The 12,622-nt window shown below is 36.8% G+C and overlaps 1 protein-coding gene across 6 annotated transcripts; it reads left to right on the forward strand.

Moving 5' to 3' along the window:
• Nucleotides 1-5,901: 5,901 nt before the first annotated feature.
• On the forward strand, nt 5,902-11,779 carry LOC107812048 (uncharacterized). Of its 6 annotated transcripts, none has more exons than XM_016637075.2 (10): nt 5,905-6,095; nt 6,564-6,623; nt 6,709-6,968; nt 7,479-7,674; nt 7,833-8,003; nt 8,078-8,194; nt 9,158-9,355; nt 9,431-9,490; nt 9,578-9,676; nt 11,456-11,779. In XM_016637075.2, the coding sequence occupies exons 3-10, from the start codon at nt 6,832-6,834 to the stop codon at nt 11,534-11,536; spliced, it is 1,059 nt and encodes a 352-aa protein (XP_016492561.1). In that variant the 5' UTR covers nt 5,905-6,095; nt 6,564-6,623; nt 6,709-6,831; the 3' UTR covers nt 11,537-11,779. The 6 variants fall into 6 exon arrangements, with proteins under 6 accessions (XP_016492564.1, XP_016492561.1, XP_016492560.1 ...); XM_016637074.2 differs by having other exon boundaries at nt 6,724-6,968; XM_016637077.2 differs by having other exon boundaries at nt 6,729-6,968.
• The last annotated feature ends 843 nt before the right edge of the window (nt 11,780-12,622 follow it).

Below are 12,622 nucleotides of genomic sequence, written 5' to 3' on the forward strand. Positions count from 1 at the left end.
TTAAATAGCCTTGAAATTATATTTGAAATGAAAATATCGGTTGTTTTGGAAATGAGTCGGCTTGCCTAGTTCCACGATAGGCGCCATCACGACAGGGGTTAGTTTTGGTACACACAAGTCATAAATGATATAATGAAGCTATTCAAATTTTCGGAATTGAAATCCGACCTCGTTATCAAAAATTCAACCTTCGGTCGGACTTTCCAAAAATCTTCTATTTTTCAATTTTCGCCAAAATTTTCCAATTCAACCTGCCAGATTCGAGCCCAGAAATCTCTCAGAATCGAGCCCAGATCGAGCCAAGAGTCGAGGGCCACGATCGAAGCCATGATCAAGCCCAGAGTCGAGGGCCACGATCGAAGCCATGATCGAGCCCAGAGTCGAGGGCCATGATCAAAGCCATGATCGAGCCCAGGGTCGAGGGTCACGGTCGAAGGCCGGGTCGAAGACATAATCGAAGGCCTAGGATCGAGAACCAGGATTGAGGGCCAGGATCGAAGGCCTAGGATCGAGAACCAGGATCGAGGGCCAGGATCGAGGACCTCGATCGAAGGCCAAGATCGAGGCAGAACCGAGGTTGTCTGGGCAGAATTATAAAAATAGGGACTTCGTCCCATTTGCCATTTTTGACAAATTAGAGCTTGAGGAGAGGCGATTTTTGATATATTTTCAAGGAAAACTTGAGGTAAGTCCCTTGTGATTATTTCTACTCTATAATATTGAATTATCATCGAATAATCCAACTAGATTACATGATTTTGAGGTGTAAATAGGATATTGGAACTTAGAAATTTGGAAATAAGATTTGTAGATTTGAGGGTCGAGTTGAGGTCGGATTTTGGTATAATTGGTATGGGTAGACTCGTGGTTGAATGGAATTTCGGACTTTGTAACTTTTGTCAGGTTCCGAGACGTGGGCCCCACAGGCGATTTTTGAGCCAATTTCGGGTTTGGTCTAATTTTGAAGCTTTTCTTGTGGAATTCATTCCATTAGCGTATATTGATATTATTATACTGATTGTGAATAGATTTGGAGTATTTGGAGACCGAGTCCGGAGGCAAGAGCATTGCGGGGTAGAGATTTGACCGGTTTGAGGTAAGTAACGATTGTAAATCTAGTCCTGAGGGTATGAAACCCCGAATTTTGTATCATTCTACTATTTTTAGTGACGCACATGCTAGGTGACGGGCATGTGGGCGTGCACTATTGGGGATTTGTGACTTGGTCCATCGCGTAGCAACTGTAAAGTTGCATACTTTGTTGAAACCATTTGATACTTATATGTTTTAGAAAGAATTTCTGTAAATTGGGCTGAATGCCATGTTTGGGGCTTTGCGCCAATGCTGTTTGGACCCTTAGGGGCTGTTTCTTACCATTCTCTCATTGTTTTCGATTGAAAATCTATACTCAATCATGTTTATATTTGTTTACCGCATAGCTCAGTTTTATGACTCTATTTTGATGCATATAAATATTTTGGGCCTAATGCCATGTTTTACTGAAATTCCCGAGAGGCTTGAGTTACTTATGATTGAGTGAGGCCGAGGGCCTGATTTGTGAGGATGAGTGTGGATCGGGGCTGCCCGCCTGCAGCATACTTATGTCTGAGTGAGGCCGAGGGCCTGATTGGTGAGGATGAATGTGGATTGGGGTTGCCCGTCTGCAGCATACTTTATTATTACCGCACATGAGTTGTCCGTGCAGATTATAGCGCTTGGGCTGAAGGAGCCTCTCCGGAGTCTGTACACACCCCCAGTGAGAGCAGATACCTAATGAGTGCGAGTGCCGAGTGCCGAGTGACTGGGAGGCATAAGTGATTGTGAGGTATGCCCGAGTGGCAAGAGTAATTGTGAGGTATGCCCCAGTGGCACGAGTGACTGTGAGGTTTTCCCGAGGGGCTGTATATGAATGAAGTTTTGCCCGAGGGGCTATTTATGATTTTATCATTTTTGCTCACCTTTGCATTGAGCCTTTGTTTGAAAAACTGTTGGAAAAACGTCTTTAAATGATTTTTACTGGAACTGGGTTTATACTAGATAATTTGATTCAAATCCTAATTTTTAAAAGCATGTGGTATTTTACTGAGATTTCCTGATATGAACGTTATATGCTTTATTGCTCGTCACTACTGCTCAATCTTTATTTATTGTTGTTACTTACTGAGTTGGCGTACTCACGTTACTCCCTGCACCTTGTGTGCAGATTCAGCTGTAACTGGATACGGTAGCAGTTATTGAGTGTTCTGGTTGCAGATTTTCTTGGAGACAGCAAGGTAGTTGTTTGGCGATCGCAGCCCCTGCTCTTCTCCCTCTTATCTTCCTCTAGTTGTATTTATCTATTTTTCGGGTTGAGTTAGCCTTGATATTGTTAGACAAATTATAGTATATGCTCATGAATAGTGACACTCCGATGCCGGACTTTTCTTTTCTGTACTTTTGTTTTTCTTTGATTTGAACTCTTTAAATGGAGGTTTTATGTTTAAATAGCCTTAAAATTATCTTTGAAATAAAAATATCGGTTATTTTGGAAATGAGTCGGCTTGCCTAGTTCCACGATAGGCGCCATCACGACAGGGGTTAGTTTTGGTACACACAAGTCATAAATGATATAATAAAGCTATTCAAATTTTCGGAATTGAAATCCGACCTCGTTATCAAAAATTCAACCTTCGGTCGGACTTTCCAAAAATCTTCTATTTTTCAATTTTCGCCAAAATGCGTCGAATTGTCCTACGGACTTCCAAATCCAAATCCGAATATACGCCTAAGTCCGAAATCATCATACGAAGCTATTGCCATCATCGAAATTCTATTCCGGGGTCGTTTGCTAAAAAGTCAACTCTCCGGTCAACTCTTTCCATTTAAGCTTCTAAATAAAAATTGTTCTTTTAATTTAATTCTGAATCTTTCGAAAATCAAACTTGACCACACTCGCGGTCATAATACATATTGCGAAACTTCTCTAGACCTTAAGTCACTGAGCGAGGCGTTAATTCTTAAAACGACAAGTCGAGTCGTTACATCGGGGTAGGGGTAAGGTCTGCGTACACTCTATAGACCCCACTATTGGAATTTTACTGGGTATGATGTTGTTGTTGACATCATGAAAATAAAGTACTTGTTTTGAAGAAAATACTTTTTCACTTCATGAAAAGCAGTATTCGTTTTGTTAAAGTGAGATTTTTTCTCTAGAATAGGAAAAAAAATACTTAGTTTGTTGAGATAAAAGAAAATATTTTTTTTAATCATGAAAAAAAAGTACTAGTTTTGTTGAAATGGAAGAAAATACTTTTCTACATTATGAAAAGAAAGTAATCGTTTTGTTGAAAAAAAAATATTTTTTTCTATTTCAGGAAAAGAAAATACTTAGTTTGTTAAAATGAAAGAAACTACTTTTTCTATATCATGAAAGAAAAAGTACTCGTTTTGTTGAAATAAAAAAAAAATACTTTTTCTATATCATGAAAAGAATATACTCATTTTGTTGAAATAAAAAAAGCTCTCTATTTACAACATGAAAAGAAAATACTCTTAATAATATTTCTATTTAGGTTGGGTGGTGGGTGATCCACGTCCAATCCGCACTTAATAGTGAGTGAAAACGGTCGTTAGAAGCATAGTACCCCAATAAGAGTCGGGGTCAATTTCCACAGGGAGTTTAATATGGGTGTTAGGGGTATACACTTGACGAAAGCAAATGGAACAACTAGATTGCACTTCAAAACACAGGGTTTTGATTTCTAATTCTAATTTTACTCTAACAATATTAAGCTAAGAGAATAAACTAGAAAGCGAACGATTGTTTTTGGTGTTTTTCCAAATAGTTAAAATGCCTAGGGATGTAACCTTAACCTAAGTGTTCGCCTAATGGGTTAAATATATTAATGCGTATTTTATTGATCGGAGTGTATTATAACTCTCAACTCTAGTTACCCAATCAATACCTCTCGGTTATAGAGTGAGTTTGCCCAATTTGGATTTCTCAAGTCCAAATGGGTATCAAGCTAAATAGTTGATATGAGCTCAAGTCGGGTTCTCACTATCTCTAGTTCAAACCCTTTAATTAGGCTAATCAAACTCTTAATTAGCCCAATTTCTTTTTAGCCAAGTCATCCTAGACTATGTCCCTCTTTCTCAAGTAAAGACCTAGTAAAAATGCATGAATCAATGTTTTCAACCATTAATTCTAAAATTGAAGCATAAGCTAGTGTAAATAATCAACACCCAATCATAACAAACATTAAATTAAATACCCATAAGGTTTACACAACAGGGTTGGGTCACAACCCTAGTAAGAATTTAGCTACTTATAGTGAGAAATGAAGAAAACAAAGAAAACTACTAATTAAACTATGATAAAATATGATGTTTAAATCCTAAAATAGTAACAAACTTCCTAATATAGCAAAATACAACGGCTACAACAGCTCAAACTTCGAAACTTGACCTAAAAATGTAATTCTCACCTATTTATAGTGGCCAAATATTCGCAGACAAAAATGTCCCTCAGGAGGTTATGCGCCCGCACAATTTCATGTGCGGTCCGCACATTACGTCAATTTGCAGGATCTTGGATTCTGCAGCCGCACAATATGGTATACGACTGCAAGTCAGCTTTTGTAGCCACACAATTCTCGTGCGGACCGCACTTTAGGCAATGCTTCAAGCCTTAGTCATCTACACACTCTCTGAACATTTGAATTTCTGTTAGTGAACATATTGTTCTGCGGCCGCACATCAACTAAAGTGGTGTTGGGCTTCTTCACTTGTTTTGCGGCCGTAGAGGGAATTCTTCTGCAGCCACAGAAATCCTTTTGCGAACGCACATCTTATGTTCTGCGCCCCTTCTTACCTTGTGAGTCGGGAACACTCCTTTTTGAGTCAGATTTCATCATGGGAGCCCAAACTTGCAACATTCCTGCAATTTACATACTTTTATTAGTTTTGGGAACATAAATCAATACTTTCAGACTAAAACAAAAGCAAAAAGGTGCTAATAAGTGGTCAAAATCCACACTTATCAATGGGCGAGGTTGGGATGTGGTGGGGGTAGGGGTTGGGGTGATTTTGGGGGTGGGGTGGGGTGGGGTGGTGGGGGTGGGTTGGTGAGGATGTGGAATAGGGTGGAGAAGATTGAAAAAGAGTTTTGGAAAATATTTTCCCTTCTTTTGATAGGGAAAACATTTTCCTCCAATTGGAGAAAAATATTTTCCAAAACATTTAAGCCACTCAAACATGAAAAAATTAAAAAACATTTTATGAAAAATATTTTCCTTCGTACCAAACACAACCTTCATCTAATTCCACTATTGATAGAGTTTTTTAATTCAGATTCATCATTTCTCATACTTGATAATTATCTAAAACAAAAAATTATATCCATAATAATTGATTTTTAGCCTTTGGCACACCCCTTAAGAAAATACCAACTCTTAGAAAAAAAAAATATTTTGACTAAATTACCCTTATTTAAAATTTGCATATTGTTAACTGGACATATTTGGGATATGTAAATAAAGTTAAAATTGCAATATTAAAGTTAATTCATTCTTGATTATGTAAAAAATATATTTATTTTGAACCAAAGTGAAAATGCCAAAAAGTTATTTATTATGGAGAGGAGTAAGTAACGATTTGGTGCGTTAAATGACATTTTTGACGTGTAATGCGTTTTTGGATCTTATAATAAGATAGTATACAAATAATACTTACAAAATATGAAATGATCTGGAACAACTTATATGTAACAGATCAGATCAGACAGATATTTTCAACAAATGTTTTCATAATTGCTCAGATCTCATTAGACGAAGAAAAACAAATAAAACTGAAATATGAATTACTATTAATTTATCCCAATTTATGTACCCAAAAGAAAGAAAAAAATAATATGTTAAACCCACCCTGAAAACGCGGCCTCACGAGTAATTTCTAAAAGCGTAAAATGCACACGCCAGCTATGTAAACAGAGACATAATTTTTCTTTTAATCTGTTCTTGTTTCTTGGAAAAATCATAGTAGTATTTTTGTCAACAAGAAATTCAAATCACATAGTAGTTTTTAATCTCTCCATAATGCTGGAATTATCTATCCAGGTTCGTTTTCTCCCCCAATTGCTACCCCTTTTTGTTTTCCCCCTTTTAAAATTTAACCCCAAAAAATGATTCGCAGATATGAAAATTCTTAGTCTATGAATATAAAGGTTGTAATTTTATATAAAATTGAATGTGGATTTTTAATCTCTCGTTATTTTGTGCCCCATTTAGCTGGGAATTCATTCGAACCTGTTTGTTCTTGTTTTGGCGTTTGATATGAATGGTACGGAATGTTGTGTTAACCTTTAATGAGATATTGTTGTTTTGTCTGCACTTTGATATTTTATCTTTACCCTCATTACAGCATTGTTATACATTACGTATTTTTTTCAAATGAAATCAGGTGAAAATAATCCCGAAACAAACAAGTCATTGGTGTATGATTCTAATGTATGCTGATGCAATTTTCAGATCGTCTGTTTTTATAATATTTGAAAGGACTCTAAAATTTCTCTTTTTTCTTCATAGGGTGAGCCAGTGTGGAAATCATCCCACAAAACCAATTGGTATTAGTAAAGTAATTTTCAGGTGAATTTTTGTAAGATGTGTTTTTTGTTGATAAATTGGGTAGAGTTCTTCCAATGTTATGATGTTTGTATTTCTTAACAAGCAGGCCCCTTTAATGCAGTTCAGGGTTTAGGAGAATCTGTACTACTGGTCCATGCAGTTGGAAATGTTGCGGGCAGTAGTCTAATGTTCTATTGGAGTGTAGTGTTGGGGTTGTTCTAGGTTAGCAATGGAAAGTAAAGTAGTAGATGAAAATGAGGAAGGCCCAGTTGTTCCCATGCGAGTTGATAGATTCGGTTTCGTGAAGCAGGAACATAGCCCTACTGAAGGTTTAGCAAGGAGCCGGTCGGCCTTTGAATATCAGAGGTAAGAAACTACTTTTTTTATTCATTAGTTGCTGTTGTTAAACTGGACATGTAAATTTTCTTATCCTATTTGTACTTCTCTAGTGGTGACTCTCTTTTTCACCCCTCCACTATCACCCAATTTTCCATCCTGTAGACGAAAGTGTAATCATATTTTTGTAATGTCACAAAATTTAAATGGTGCATCTTCAGATCAACAGAACTCCATATTAAGGAGAAATCATCTAATGCATTGTGTTGATGCGAGAAACAACTTTGTTTCTGCAGTATTTCCGCTGGTGGTCATATGATAGATGCACAGTGAAGTAATGTTCGTGTATGAGAAGTAAATTGTTGCCCTTCACATATTATCCAACATACTTGTATCATGAATTTATAGCATTTAATGGACCTGAATAGAGTAGAATGGATATATAGATACACCTGAACCCAATTAGTTTGGAATTAAGGTATAGTTGATTGATTGTTGATTGGTTGATGCTCTTTTTACATTCATAAAAATGTTTTACAGAGATGAAAGAAGGATTAGGAAATGGAGAAAAATGATAGGTGTTGGAGGAAGTGACTGGAAGCAGTATGTTCGGAGGAAACCACATGTTGTTAAAAGGCGAATACGGAAAGGAATACCTGATTGTCTAAGGGGGCTCGTCTGGCAGCTAATTTCTGGAAGTCGGGACCTCTTGCTGCTGAATCCTGGAGTTTATGAGGTAGACTTTTTGTAGTTCCGGACTAGTTTTTTTTAAAGACTTGTAGTGCGAGCTAGTTCTGCTGCTTTTCAACTGATTGCTCCATTTTCGGCTTGTTCATTTTTGCTTTACCTGTGTAATGGAAATCTCTGAACTGATTGAACTTTTATCTGTTGCAGCAACTTGTCATATATGAGACATCAGCTTCCGAATTGGATATTATTCGAGATATTTCTCGCACCTTTCCTTCACATGTTTTCTTTCAGCAGAGACATGGACCTGGTCAAAGGTCTCTTTACAACGTTCTGAAAGCATATTCCGTCTTTGACCGAGATGTTGGATATGTACAGGTATATATCCTTAATTTATTGATTGACAGGTGATCTAGTGTCTGGTTAACCGATACTGATGATTTTGATTGCAGGGCATGGGATTTGTAGCAGGTCTGCTTCTTCTTTACATGAGTGAAGAAGATGCATTTTGGTTATTGGTTGCATTGTTGAAGGGAGCCGTTCACACTCCTATGGAAGGAATGTACTTGGTAAGGCTCAACCTTGAAACTGCTTGATGCTCACCGATATGTGTGGATGGTCGATACATTTGAACTCAGAAGAATTTGGATGTGAAATATGTGATCAATTCCTAAGGGTGAAGAGTTTGACTGTTATTTCAGACTCCATTAATGACCATAGTATCCATGTTTAGCACCTAATTTGTGATTTTTATATCCTTAATCAACTGGATACAAATTCAGAAACCCCTTCCATAATCTGGGGTTCATATAATAGCTTAAACATGAAATAGGGGTTTAAAATTCATTTCGTTTACGTTTATCCTATCAGTAATAACTAGGACCTGGCTCTTTTCTTCAGCTGTCTCTGCGTGCACCACCACATGATGTTTATGTGACACTGAGAGATGTTAGGGAAAAAAAGACTAAATCTTATAGAGCCTATGACTAGTATCAAGCTTTTCTCTCCTTTCAACTATGTGATGATGTTTGATGGGAACAGAGTTTTAAGGTATTCATTTTGTCTTCTGTATCATATCAGTTGTAGTGAGAAAAAAAAATAGTAAGGTAATGGTTAGCTTGACAGAGAAGAAGGCACATCAAAGTTTAAAATTTGTATAATTAAATGGATTTGAATTCTTCGAGTTGTGAAAGTTGGATAGAGATTGAATTGTTTCAAATATTTTGGAATGTTTCGAAGTAGAAAGAGTGTCATGTAAAATGAAACAGAGGGAGTATTAGAAGAAAAGGAGAAAATGATATTTAAGAAAAGAAGATAAGTAAATGAGTTTCATGATGAATCAAAATAAAAAATATTAAGAAGTAAAACACCTTGTTTATGTCTATCCAACTATACTATTACGGCATAATGCTCTGGAGACTTTCAGCCACTTCCACATATTAGGAAGTCTTTGTTTCATTACAATGATTAGATAACATCTGTCATATGGCCTACTTTGTATTAAAATAATGAATTTTATACATGCGCACTAGGTAGGATTGCCGCTTGTACAGCAATACCTCTTTCAGTTTGATAGTTTGGTGAAAGAGCACCTGCCGAAGTTGGGTGAACATTTTGTTCAGGAAATGATAAATCCCAGCATGTATGCAAGTCAGTGGTTCATAACTGTTTTCTCGTACTCTTTTCCATTTCACTTGGCTCTCAGAATTTGGGATGTTTTCCTTTTTGAGGTCAGTAATCTTTCATCTTTATCCACTCTCTGATGCCTGAATTTACTGTTGAGCTTACTAAATTCACTGTCCCAGGGTATTAAAGTCGTCTTCAAAGTTGGCTTGGCTCTATTGAAATATTGCCACGATGACCTGGTGAGTTTTAATTATAGAAAAGTTAATAAATGCTGCTTTTTCTTGCTCCTACAGGCTACAACAACTATAATAATCTCTCATTCGCAGGTAAAGTTGCCATTTGAGAAACTCATACATGCTTTGCGCAACTTCCCTGAGGATGCCATGAATCCAGATATACTGTTACCAATGGCTTTTTCAATCAAGGCTAGCCCCATTTCTCTCTCCCCCCCCCCCCCAACTAGTCAACACTCTCCTAGCCGTGGTTTTCTAGCTGTCGATGTATTAATACTCGTATGGTTACCACAATTGCCCTAATAAGGTGACCTTTGAAAAGATGCATTTACTAACTTACGAGGGTGTAAAGTGAGTAGGTTCAATCCATATATCTGATGTACTAGGACATGAATGCCTAGTCAAATATGGACACAGACTCTTAGAAGAAGTGGTGGGTGGTAAACATAGATGTTTCATGCTTTTTTTATTTGATCAAAATGTAATATTCTAATGTTTGCGTCTAAAATAAGAAGTATCTTCCAAAACTTCCAATTTTGCTCATAATGAAAAATACAGAGGCTATCCATCTGTACTGGTTAAATGGAGAAAAAAAGGGACTTGATAAGGCTGTTGTCAACCCTTCAACAGGTATTTGAACATATATACCACAAACTTCTCGAAAGGTTCATGCTTCAGTTCCTAAGCTTGTACGACCAAAATCTTAATCCCTCTAGTATGCTTAATTGCATGGTAATTGATGCTCTGTATGTAGTCTCCACATATACTACATACAGACATATATATATATATATATATATATATATATATATAAGTATTGAAGTCTATGGAGAAATGGATTCATTAGTAGAAGTAATTTGACTATTTTTCCTTAAACCAATTGTCTATGTAATTATTGTTGTTTCTTTCTCTGGTGTTGTTTCTTGCTGTCTATTGCGTGATTTCGGTTCTCCTGTGGTCCTTAAGCAGCCGCTTATATGTTTCTCTACATATGATATGATGGATGCCTCAAGGCTTAGTTTACTTTGAAACTTTTAAGTCAAGGTTCAGTCTGAAGTGAAACTGTTGAACTCAAACGTGGCACTCTACCTTGTATTGAAATTTAGGAGTTCTCATTTTTATACATGATAACAGCTATTTAAAGAATTAAAAAAATATAGCGATGCCTAATGTGGGTAATTTTGCATCAGTTGTGCTTGTGTTTTCTCTCGCATGTCTTCTTGTACATCTTCCTCAGCAATTGTGAGAGCCTTTTTCTTTTGTGAGAGCCATAGGCTTGTAAACCTAGTGAGTAAAAACTTTTTGTTCAATGTGGGATCTATACACTAAAGTAGTTTGAGTAGATACAAGTAGAATCTAATCAGTACAGGCTTGTAAGGCTGCTGAGTTTGTCAAGACAATTAATGGTACTCGGCAACTCGAACCAAGTTATGGCCCAGACCTCAGCTTTTAGAACAAAACTTGTCCTGTCACATTATTGCCCCCACTCAGGTCACAAGCCCACTTGGGTCACAGCCTTTACCATTTTTTTTTTTTTTAAAAAGGCTGCTGAGTTTGGATCTAGAAGGGAGCCATAAACTAAGTGGATAAAGTTCAGAAGCAAAACCCTAGTATATGGATGAATGTTAAACGAAGTTGATTTCATGCATTGCATGCCTGTTGGTTGATTAGCACTATAAAGTTGTATGTGGCAAAGATTTGCCGCCAAGCCTGTGCAAGGATTAAAGTGAAGGAATTGTTTTTTGCTAAAGAGTAGGCATATGATACTTGATGATATTTATTTTGCATATTTGATTTCTCAGAAAGAGTCTTATTCTGGATATGGGCACAAGGTTGAAACAATCTAAAGAGAGGAAACAAAAGGCTCTCAGCATCTGGGCTGAATACTCATTTGATTGCTGCCCTCCTATCTTTCTGCTTCATCTTTTTAAGTTTATGCTCATTTGTATTTTGTCTTTTTTCACTTAATAGGTTTCCAAGCATTTGGAGGAACTGAAGCAAGAATATGACCAGCAACGCGGGAAACCTCCTGATTCCCAAGTCAAACAGTAAGATTTACCAAACGCAAGAGACCTCTGAAGAGCAACCAAGCTAGATTTCTGTGCATAAAATTTGTATTCTTTTAGTTGTGTTTCCAAAGCTGACTCAGCTGCTGTACATAAATACATTGACCAGATTACCAGACCAATGCAGTTTTTAGTGCAAAATACACTTCTCATGGTTGTTTGGTCTATTTGGAGTAGGCGTCTGGCTTCGCCATGAGGGTCAATGGTATAAGTTTTACTTGGCTTCTTATATTTACAAATGTTCTCCCTCTCTCTCCCACTGATAAATGTGGTGTTTGGATAAATTTGCGCGCATCTCAACTGTTGTTTCACAGAATACTTGTTAAAACTCTGCCCACCAAAGCTTTGTTACGTCCATCTTCATTAGACAGCTAATTAATGGTGTGGCTGCTGTCCTGTACTGAATATTGAGGAAAGATGCTAGCAAAGCCATTTGGATAATTTCAGTGACTTAGCAGCCTTATCTTGTGATGTGAGATTTGGTTCCTGTCTCTGTCTATAAGCTGAGTCAGCCTCGTTACATTTAGCTAACCACACGAGTTGGTGGCATTTTAATACTGTTCTTAGCTGGATTTGCCAGAAGAAAACATGCATTTAGCAGCGGCAATCTTTGCGTCTTAATTTTTTGTTTTATTTATTTGCATAGACATCTCTTATCTGACTTGATTTATAGCTTCTTTGATTAATTGGATTTCTTTTTTCACTAGAAACCATTTCAATTGGTCCTCAACCAGGGGGTCGTTTGGTCACGGGATAAGAAATACTTCCAGTATGATATTAGATATATTATTTTATATTGCATTTGGGTTGGCATATAATTGTATATTACAATTTTGGTAATAGTTTATACAAGAGCCAATATGCGATAAACCAATAACCTGTGCGATGAGTAGCTTGATAGGATAAAACACGTAAAAGGCCAAAGTAACTTTGATTTCATCTTTCTAGCTTCTATTTACTTTGAAAATGTACTCAAAAAATTGTAAAGTTTTATATTACACACCGTTCTTTTCAATTTTAATGAACGGACCAAACATTGCCAGAAAACACATGCATTAGATAATTCAGTGAT

This window comes from Nicotiana tabacum, chromosome 19 (assembly GCF_000715075.1).
Source record: "Nicotiana tabacum cultivar K326 chromosome 19, ASM71507v2, whole genome shotgun sequence".
NCBI lineage: Eukaryota > Viridiplantae > Streptophyta > Magnoliopsida > Solanales > Solanaceae > Nicotiana > Nicotiana tabacum.

Coding starts and splice junctions, on each gene's coding strand:
- LOC107812048 (XM_016637075.2), top strand. CDS start 6,832: ATGGAAAGTAAAGTAGTAGATGAAAATGAGGAAGGCCCAGTTGTTCCC. Junction 6,969..7,478: donor TCGGCCTTTGAATATCAGAG/GTAAGAAACTAC, acceptor AATGTTTTACAG/AGATGAAAGAAGGATTAGGA. Junction 9,677..11,455: donor CAATGGCTTTTTCAATCAAG/GCTAGCCCCATT, acceptor TTCACTTAATAG/GTTTCCAAGCATTTGGAGGA.